Source organism: Tetrao urogallus, assembly GCF_951394365.1.
Source record: "Tetrao urogallus genome assembly, chromosome: 2".
Lineage (NCBI taxonomy): Eukaryota > Metazoa > Chordata > Aves > Galliformes > Phasianidae > Tetrao > Tetrao urogallus.
Genome location: NC_136814.1, coordinates 60,829,232 through 60,840,104, shown reverse-complemented (window position 1 = coordinate 60,840,104; position 10,873 = coordinate 60,829,232). Strand labels below are relative to the sequence as shown.

The 10,873-nt window shown below is 40.9% G+C and overlaps 1 protein-coding gene across 1 annotated transcript; it reads left to right on the top strand.

The window, feature by feature from the left end:
- Positions 1 to 6,359: 6,359 nt before the first annotated feature.
- On the top strand, positions 6,360 to 7,505 carry GJA1 (gap junction protein alpha 1; the record flags this gene model as incomplete). Its single annotated transcript, XM_079550523.1, has 1 exon — positions 6,360 to 7,505. One exon carries the CDS (start codon positions 6,360 to 6,362, stop codon positions 7,503 to 7,505), a length of 1,146 nt encoding a protein of 381 aa, XP_079406649.1.
- Positions 7,506 to 10,873: the final 3,368 nt, after the last annotated feature.

The following is a 10,873-nucleotide window of genomic DNA, read 5'->3' as shown; positions in this document are numbered from 1 at the left end:
CTCTGTTGCATCAGCAGCGGCGACCTCGGGGCGCTCCCCTCTGCCCCGGCTCGTTTTTGCTGCGCCTTCAGTTCTCGCCCTCCTCCCCCCACCTTCCTGAGCTCCATTCGCGGGGCCCCTCCTCCTGGGCTGCCACCCCTCCTTTTCCCCTCCTCTTTCACAGTCAGAAAACTTGTTAAAAGCTCTGCCCGTGTTCCAAGTTAGAAAAAAACTTTTACGAGGTATCAGCACTTTTCTTTCGCTGGTGGGGAAGGAAGGATGAAAAATACAAAGCAGGAGTAGACTTTTAAAGTTTAAATAGACAGGTCCGAGCGCCTGAGCGTGCTCTTCCGTTTTCCCTTAACCCTCCAGAGAAGTACCCCGAGCCACTCGCACTGCTCATCAGCAGCGGTAAGTTGGAAGTTTTCCTTTCTCGTCTTTTGGTGTACACTTTTTTCTCTTTTTTTTTTTTCCTAAAAACTTTTTTTTTCACTCTAAGGATTTTGCGTTAAATGGTCGAACTTGTTTAAAAATATATATGTAATAATAAAAAGTTGTCCCGAAGTACTCGATTTAAACTCGCAGGGATTACGCCGTGCTTTCCTTTCCTTTGTCATATTTTTACACATTTCTAAAAATACGACACTTCCCTCAACTTCCGACCTCGCTCCACGGGGAGAGGCGCTGCGGTGAGGTTGCAGCTGCGGAGCCGCGGACTTGTTGCTCCTTTTGGTGAAGTCTGTGCCCCCCCTCGTGCTGACCCAGAAAGAAGGAACGTAGGTGCGCTCCCCTCCTCTCCGCAGCTCAGCGCAGCGCGCCCCGCTCCTGCCCCACGCATTCCACTTTCCTGTGGCGATCCCACCGATGCCTGCTCGCTGCTCTTCATTAGGTGCTTTGTTAAATGCTGCTGCTAAGAACGTGGTGACTTCCACGTGGGCTTCCTGGCGATTTTTCCCCCTTTCTCTGATAATAGATGCGATAAAATCCAGACGTGGGTTACGGGTTTGTAACCTAGTTTGTATATAGTTACTCTGTTTTAGCAACCTCGGTAAAGGGATTTTAGAGAAGGAATGTGAGATATCATGATACGTCTTACCACTCCAGCGAGGTTTCTGAGTCCTGGGTGGTTATAAATGAAAGCTGTTTAGGAGCTTTGTGAAAGAATATCCACAGTCAGTGTCATAATCCCGATGTGACACATTCCTTTTATACTACCTTGAAGGCTTAAATACTTTCAAAACGTGGCGAAAAGGAATGATTGAGCAGCATCTCTCAGAGAGCTCAAAAGCTGTTCAAGTTGCAAGAGTTGGCGTGGTTCCACGCTGTAGGTCTCTGCCCCGTGCCAGCAGGGAGAGAAGCGCACCAGAAGGCAGGGAGGGGGACCTGCAGCTGGAGCACAGGGCGCGGGACCTATCTTATCGAGTAGCAAGCTCTCCTCTTAAATAGGAATATTGTGTGCTGATGTTTGTCCTCGCATTTTGCCTTGTGATAACCAGCGAGCCTTGTGTAGGAGCATATTTCGTCTGAGGAATTCTTTCAGATCTTAAAAGTGTGAGAGCCCGCGGCAATGGGGATGAAAGCGAGCCATGAGCACCTGGGCCTGAGTCCTGCGTGTGCCTGCGTGTGTGTGCCCATACAGGGAGTGGGCTGCAGGACTCAGTGCAGCTTTTCTTCCTGCTTGCTTCACATCTGGACAGCACACTGCACTGCCGAATTTAAGCCTCTGGTCTTTGAGATGTTTACTGAAGCGCTTCCTTCAAAAACTTCAAAGGCAAACACTGGCACTGACCCATGATACCTTACAAGCGTACAAATGGGAGACGGGCAGCAGCAGGCGGAGTTTGGGAGGAAGAAGAAGGGGACGCCAGGGATTTGGCGTAAGTCTGAGTGCTTCCACACTCAGGAGTGCAAACAGATCCAGCGCTGTGAAGTTATCTCAGTTTTCACGTACTGCAAGTCTACGAGATTAATTTTAGTTGTCTCAGAAATGAACTCTGGATTAGGCCAAGGATTCCTGTGGGCACACAGGAAGGTTAGATGACATTGAGCAACATCTGTTTCATCAGATATTGCTCTCTTTCCCTAGTTCCTGGTTTCCCCCCTCGATGCTACCCGCTGAGCTTATCTCACATGGAGGCACCTGGCCTCTTGTTTATGCCATATGCACTTACTAGGATTCCAGATTTCAAGACCTGAAAGCACGATCTTCAGAGGGCCTGAGGGCCCCTCAAGGAATTCAGTGTTTCTTCTCCTAGTTCCCAAGCGAGTCAAAAAAGGGGTGAGTATGGGCAGTAATACAGAGGGGAGACTTTAGTTGTACAACCACAGAGTGCCGAAGAAAGCACTTCTGTTTGCTTTGGGCCCCTTAGCAGCTATGCTTTAGAAGTAAATTGGGTGTAGAGAGTACAACATGGGAGAGAAAATCCTGTGGAGAAGATCCACAAGTGACCACCAACGCTGTGAGCATTGAGAAAGCAAACATTTCTGACGCTTTAAATTCTAGCTACTGCAACCATTTAGCATCTTATCTTTGGCAGATGAAATGAACTGAGGCTCATCTTTAGACCTGCAAATGAACTACGGCTTTCCAGGAGAATCTCTGACATTTGCTCATTTCTGTAGGATTTCAGAAAACCAATCTTTCCTATTCCAACCCATCTAAATGCTTTCAGTTGTACGCCTCAGTTCTTTTCTTGACAGTGCTGGTTGCTTTTGGGAGATACTCAGATTGATTGATGTTCAAGGTCCAGAATCTTCTCTTTTGTAGACCACTTATTTTTTATGTGTGCAAGGATTTCTGTAGGAAAAGCAAAGATTTTGCTTGTTTTCCAACTGCTTCAGCTGCAAAATCCCATTTTAGATCCCGCTCTTACCCTTTCTGTTCTTCCATCCACTAGCATGTGACCTTCTAACCCTGTAGTCAGACCTGGACATGTTACCACAACACCGAGTTTGCGTTATTCTTCATGGAAAATATGAACCAGATGGCATGGTGAATGCTGTCCATAAAAAATAGTTCTCAGATTTCTTAATTGTGGCTTACAAGTCAAATTTCTTCTATATGTGATCATCCAAAACCCATGTAGATGAATGCTGTAATATCTCCTGCTGCTCTGTGTTGTTTTTTCCTATCTTTACCCACACACAGTAGAATCTGGAAGAAATCCATCTTTTAAAAAGTTTAATAGGCCTGCATTAGTCTATCATCCCCCAAAAAACCTCTTTGAAGTAATAATCAGAACTCATGAAATGCGTGTATGCATCATCAGCTATATCCTAAAATTCCTGAACTACTGAAATTGCACCAGTCCCTCAGATCAAGCTGTGCTATTCAGTGGAACTGTTGAAAGAAGTTTGATTGTTAAAAGCAGTCTAGATGCTGAATAAATAGTTTTTGAGTGTAATCTTCCATCAATTTCAAACTGTTTACTAGTTAAAACATTTAAATACTTGTTTAATGCAAAAGCTCTTCTTAAACCTAACAAACATACACTGGAATCAGACCATCAAAATGGTCTTTCAGTGTCCGGAAAGTGAAGGTGTTATGTCCTGTGAATGAGTTTTCCCTGAAAGAAAACAAAGTAGTGTGTTTCATAAAGCAATAGAATCCACTTAAGTGAAGGAATAATATATTTGTGCCACCACAAGATTATCTGATTAACAGCACAATGTTTTGAATTGACGTGGGGTTTTTTTATCACTGGCAAAGGCTAGCGTGTAACTGATCTCTTTAAAAAAAGTTTCTTTTCAAAACTATGTATGAGTAATTCAAGCGTGGAATGTTTCCTCCTGGAGTTTATATTGCCAGAGGATATAAATGAAACTTAGCAATTTTGCATGCTGAAGTAAATTAAAAAATAGGTAGTAAATTCTCAAAATATTGCAGGTGTGAGATTAGGTAGGTCAAAACTGAAGTAAATCATGTAATGGACCAGAGTGGTGTGTAATTAAAAAACAAACAATATATAGCTGCCTAGAAATAACACGTCCTCTGTTTTCTTAATCAAAGTTTCAATCTGAAATAACATTTAGACAGTAAAAAAGTACACCGAGTCTGAGGAAAGTCTGTTAATGCGGTAGTTCCAAATCATCTAAAAGCTGGCTAATTAAATCAAGAAGCTGTTACTTGAAAAAGGCTCCTTCTGTCCACTTCCACTGCTAGGACGTGGAGAAAAGTTTGCCTGTAAAACAAACTTCACGTGCTGTATAGTTACAGACTGTTCTCTGTTTTAACAGTCTCAGCATGAGGAGGGACCCAGTCATATTGCATTCCTGCCTTTCCAGAGCCCTCTATGCTCGTGTGCTGACGTCTTTCCTACCAAACTGAACCAATAAAGACAAACTAATCTTTTCCTGGGAATGACTAAACCCGGGAATGGATGTGTCCTGAAAGTGTGTGTTGGAAAGAAACATGCTGCGCGTCCCTCCCAGCAAGGCTTCCAGATTTAAAAGTCTGAAGAGGGCCTGATCCTTTGATGGGACTTCATTCATGTGAAGAACTAATTATGTGAGGAAGGGTCTGTTCGCCGCAGTAGGTAAACTTCCTCTGCACTTCAGAGCGAGCTGACCAGGCGGGCTGCGGAAGCGGCCCTGGGTTATTTTGCAGGGGTTCGAAAATAATTGGCACCTCCGAGCCGTCGGAGCAAGTACTTTAAACACTTGGCTCTCATTATTCTCTGACTCCTTCTGATAGCAGAAAAGACAGTGCTCTCTTATTTGGCGTAGCATATATTGTTATGATTGAGTATGCCAAATTTATAACCTTCTGTTTCCAGTGAGTCACCACTCTGTGAAAGAAAATCTTTTTGGTACTAAAATTTCATATTTTATGAATTATCCAGAAATTGGGTGTTTTTGTTGTTGTTTGTTTGTTTGTTTGTTTGTTTTCTATAAATAACCTTCACTAGGGAATATATCCTTGATGTGATGGGAAGGAAACTATTTGAACATTATCAGAACTATTAATACAGGAAAGAGATTACTCAGCATGCATGGTACAAACATCTCTGCCCAGCAGCATCTACTTCAAAAGGGATGCTTTGTGCTTATTTTTTCTTGTAGGTGCCCAATTTCGCGTGTGCTCGTGCGGAACAAGTCAAAATGTAGGGTTTTTAAGCAGAAAAGGTTACCATTCTCTACTTGATAAAAACTACGTATTGAGCTTTGTTTTTCCTAGGAATCTGGAACGTCGAGTAGAATATTTCACTTGTTTTTTTGTCACCTCGTGTATTTTCGGAAATCCCTGAGAAGTGGTGCATTTCCCTGAAACTTAAACTCAAGTTGAGAGACACAGTTTAAACTTGCTATGTTTTACAGTTGGATTGCAAATCGCTCACTAGGAGTTGCCTTAGAAAGTGCTCACTTGCCTTTCCTTCCTGGGTAAATCTTTTTTCCTTTCAAAGTGAAGTGAAGGAATTTAAAAAGATGCAAATGGGGAGTTGAAACTACAGTAAATCAAGCAAGCCACAGATAGCCAGGAAACCAGTTCTTCCAATATGGTAACATAAGCTTAGCTGTGCCTGATGCATTTAGTATTTTTGGTTCCTTTATAAAAATGTAGGTGAAGAGTACCAATATCAATCTTTGTGCTGCAAATACTTATTTATAAATTTAATTTAGAAAACAAGATTTTCTGATAAATTTAATTTAGAAAACAAGATTTTCTGAAGCAATATGCAGTAAGAACGTTGCATCATTAGGAGCTACACTCAGATGTATCACACACAGTGTATTTATTATGTGTGCAATACCTCAATTTTATATTGCCATGGAAAATGTTATGCACATTTGTAATGGTGAAATGTTGGGTATCTGACCCTAACATTAACTCAGTACATTTTTTTAATGTAGATTATGCTATGTTTTGCTTTCCTGCTCTTTTAAAGAATGAGTATCTAAATAAATAACCATGGATGAGACACACTGAAAAGAGAGAAATCTTTCATTTATTCTTAGTATGTTCAGGGAGTACTACCAAACGCTTCCACATCCTGCTTCAGCGGTGTGTCACAGCTGTTTTCAGCCTGCGGCAGATGTTGGTCATTGAACTGCAGCTGCCACCAAGGAAGCTGGTTTTAGCCAACCACAGTGGCAACCAGGGTTTTTCATGGACTTCCTGAAAACATGACTGAAATTAGGAACTTCTTTCTTTCATTGTGTTTGGAGACATCATAAAATATTTATCTTTACAGTTTCCCATACTTGCCACTCCACCTGCAGACTAAGTGAAGCACATGAACTAAAACAAAGCTAACTCTTAGCATATGGTTAACACTGATCTGTGTGTGATTCAGCTCATCAAAAGTATTAAACATCTGTCTTAACCATCAGTTATCTTTTTTTTTTCTTTTGTTTCCTTCTTTAGCTGATATCTCGCGAAGATGGGTGATTGGAGTGCCCTGGGAAAACTTCTTGACAAGGTTCAAGCTTATTCTACTGCAGGAGGAAAAGTATGGCTGTCTGTCCTCTTTATTTTCCGAATTCTGCTACTGGGGACAGCAGTCGAGTCTGCTTGGGGAGATGAACAGTCTGCTTTTCGGTGCAATACTCAACAGCCTGGTTGTGAGAACGTCTGCTATGACAAGTCCTTCCCCATCTCCCATGTGCGTTTCTGGGTTCTGCAGATCATATTTGTGTCTGTACCAACCCTGTTGTACCTGGCGCACGTGTTCTACGTGATGAGGAAAGAAGAGAAGCTGAACAAAAGAGAAGAAGAGCTCAAGGTGGTCCAAAATGATGGTGTGAATGTGGATATGCACCTCAAACAAATAGAAATTAAGAAATTCAAGTATGGTATTGAGGAGCATGGCAAGGTAAAGATGCGTGGGGGACTGCTCCGTACTTACATTATCAGCATCCTCTTTAAGTCTGTCTTCGAGGTGGCTTTCCTGCTGATACAGTGGTACATTTATGGGTTTAGCCTGAGTGCCATCTACACTTGTGAGCGAGACCCATGCCCTCACAGGGTGGACTGTTTCCTGTCCCGTCCAACTGAGAAAACCATCTTCATCGTATTCATGCTGGTAGTGTCTTTGGTGTCTCTTGCCTTGAACATCATCGAGCTTTTCTACGTGTTCTTCAAGGGTGTCAAGGATCGTGTGAAAGGAAAAACCGACCCCTACTCCCACAGTGGCACGATGAGCCCTTCCAAGGACTGTGGTTCCCCCAAATATGCGTATTACAATGGCTGTTCCTCACCAACCGCCCCCTTGTCTCCCATGTCTCCCCCGGGGTACAAGCTTGTTACCGGAGACAGGAACAATTCCTCCTGTCGTAACTACAACAAGCAAGCCAGCGAGCAAAACTGGGCCAACTACAGCGCGGAGCAGAATAGGATGGGGCAGGCTGGCAGCACCATCTCCAACTCGCATGCCCAGCCCTTCGACTTCCCTGATGAGCACCAGAACACGAAAAAACTGGCGTCGGGTCACGAGCTGCAACCCCTCACCATTGTGGACCAGAGGCCTCCCAGCAGAGCCAGCAGCCGAGCCAGCAGCAGGCCTCGACCTGACGACCTGGAGATCTAAGCTTCTCACTGCAGTACTTGCTCGACTATGAAACGACGTGCATTGGAAGATGCAGTCAGTGCTGATCTTGTTCCAGTGGAGGTGGTACTTAACAGTCTCAAGCAGGAGATTTTAACAATCGTAAAAACAAACAGGCAAACAAACTTTTAAAATACTTGCTGTTTTTTGGGGAGGATATGGGGTTGGTGTGGGGTGGTACAATACACATTGGTATTTAATGTAGCTGGTTTAAAGAATTTAAATACTAAAAAAAAAAAAAAAAGAAAAAGATAAGTAGTCGTTACTAAGGTATGGGGTTGTTTTTTCTAGAAAGGCTGTAAATATCTGAGTGTATGTGTATGTGCGTACTATTGTGTTTGTTTCTAAAGAATCTTCTAAAACCCAATAATAACTGAACTCACATTTGTCAGGGTGAAGTGCTGTCTGAAGATGAAAAGGTTTTTCCTATTCAACAAGCAAAAAATCCAGGATTGTCTCTGATCATTTCCCTGTCAAGAACATTCCATTCTTAATAAGTGCACTTTGAAGGTAAACTTTCCTGCATAGTCCTCCAGGTTGTTGAAAGGCTTCTGTGAGGACAGTCTACAACTCAAATTTCAGAAAAAGCCCACCAAGAAATATTTTGGTCACCTGCTTTTCCAGCTTTTGATGCAGGTAGATTTAGTGATGTGCATAGGTGGAAGTGGAATGGCTCCACGCTCCTAGAACCAGCAACCACACTTTTGCCCACAGCAATATTCATGTCCTGCTGTTCACGTGCAGTCTCATTAGCATCATACAAAACCCAGTTGGCTGTCACTTGCAGATTTAAGCATTAGGACAGGCAAGCAACTTACTCCAATTAATTTTATCACACCTTTATGTATTTTAAGGGTGTACATGTGTGTGTGGATATGGAGGTAAAGATGTACACAAAACACACTTGGAAGCATACACTGAGAAGCATATGCACACAGATTACTTGCAGTTGACACTTGCTCATGGATATTGTGAAGGTGTGGGCCACTATGGTGTTTACATTCTCTGATTCCTTCAATGCAAGTGAAGCACATGTCATATATTTTTTTAATTCTATATAATATTTTCCATGTATCCTAAATGGATGCTTTTTTAAAAATAAAAAATAAAAAAAAAGCCTAATCCTGGATGTCTTGCTCTGGAAAATCTCTCTTTTAAGTCAGCGGGAGTTTTGCCTGAGCAAAGTCTACAGGATCAAGCTCAAGATGTAGTGACCCATCTTCTTGCTGGCATGAATGATTTTCTTTATAGAAGTTAGGGATGGAAAAGACCCATTCGGTCATCTAGCCAATCTCCCTGATAGGTAATAATGATGCTTGAACGATAGAAGTTGTAGTACTGTAAGCAAGCTTTAGTCTTTTATGTGAAAAACTTAGAAGAAATGCTTTGTGCTGGATTAATAATAAAATATGCCTACATGACTTTTGCAGTAACTGGTATTTTTCTTATACTAAGTATTTGCATTTACTGAACTGTAATGTCCACTCCAAGTTTGACAGTTAGGTCTTTCTAGATGGCTCTAGCAACTTTAGAGTTTACACTTAGGTTTTGTTTGAAATGCAAGTGAAGTTGAAAGGATTAAAAAAAAAAAAATAAAATACAATTCTAGATAATTTATTTGAAATAAATTCTAAAGAAATCTACCAGTTTCTTCAAATGTATTGCCTCTTAGCTGAACACAGATTGACCAAGGAAATACATAGCTTGGTTTCATTTTGCAGCAACACAGATAAATGGTTTCATTTACTACAGTATATTAATTTGTTTGACATTCCATGTTAAACTACTGTCGTGTTCAACTTCATTGCATGTTTGCAACCATAGTCCATTGGATCATGTTGTCTGGAGAACATTAGTCAATAAAGTTTTAATTTAGTATAAATACATGTTCTGATTGTCTTTTACTATTTTATACGCCCGTGTATTTTTTGTTTCAGTATTGTAGTTTAAACTCCTTCCTACCCTCTTCATTTTTCCCTAGTCACGGTGCATTTCAGAAGCAGTCTTGGTAAAATCCATCTGGATTTACTTTGAATTGAAATGTATGAGGGACAAATTCAGAGACCCTCAGAGCCCTGGAACAAAATCATGCTCAGCATGCACTACTGAAATGTAAATCTTGCCATGAGCTTCGGAATATATATAATTATTTGCAAACTATTAGAAAATACTGTAATAGTAAGATACAAACACAACATTTTAAAGGTTTTTATCATATGCAGACAATGTTCTACAATATGAAATCATTGCTTCAAGTTTACATTCCCCTATGTAATCAGATTGCTTGACAGTTTCAATTTCTGAAATGAAATCGTCGCTCTCAATGAGAGTAAAGTGAGGTTAGGATTTCATGTAGTGTTTTCTGCTTCATCTTTTAGATCCCTGTCCCAATGAAGACATATGGTGCTTGGCTTTCCCACTTTGGACTTTGAAAGAAAAATGGTTAAACTCCTTTTTTTTTTTTTTTTGAAAAATCAAAATGATCATGAAGTTATGTTACAGCTCTCTACTTTCAAATTTATTCGGCTAATTTCTTCCCCTTCCTACTAGTAAAGAGAGGAAAGAGGGGAAATTAGCAGGACAGGACTACTGGATTTACATCTGTGAGAGATGGTACTAACACAAGGAGTGACTGCTTGAAGTATTTCTTAAGTAATAATGATGAGTCATATTTTAAGCTGGCTTGCCCTAGTTCATCTGTTCAAAGGGAAGAACATTCCAAGCATTTTGTGAGGATCATCCCATTGGAAAGGTGAGTACAGAAACTTTCAGTGAAGGGCTCACCCTGAAACAAAATCTCTTGTCTCATAGACAGACTGATTGTAAAGTATGTCCCAAGCTACGGACTCAGTTCCTTAAGGCATCAAGGACAGGTGAAATAAATTTGTGCTTCAGTGTCAACGTTCTCGAGTGATTTTTTGGTGGTGATACATATGTATGCATGTTTCAGGCCAATTCTCCCACCTATATATATTTCTGTGGAGTGTATTTCTTGCATACTTTGAAGTTGCCATCACAGTGATAAAGTTTTGTGTGCCATTCATCCAATTTCCTTATATACTTTCTCCAGTGTGCTTATTCAGCAGCAGTTGTGTTCTCTGCAAATAATAAAAAAATATATTTCTAGTAATTCTAGTGCATATTTTTATGTTAGATAGTGAATTTAAAGTGGAAATGATATTATGAAACATTTCTGAGGATAATCAAAAGAAAAGGTTACCAACAACAGCAAGAAACAAATTACAAAATCTGCTTAGTACTAAAAATTTTTGTTGATTTTTTTTTAATATAGTATTTTGAAAAAAAAAAAAAGACAAATTCATCTTAAGGCCTCCACCCTACTCCAGTAA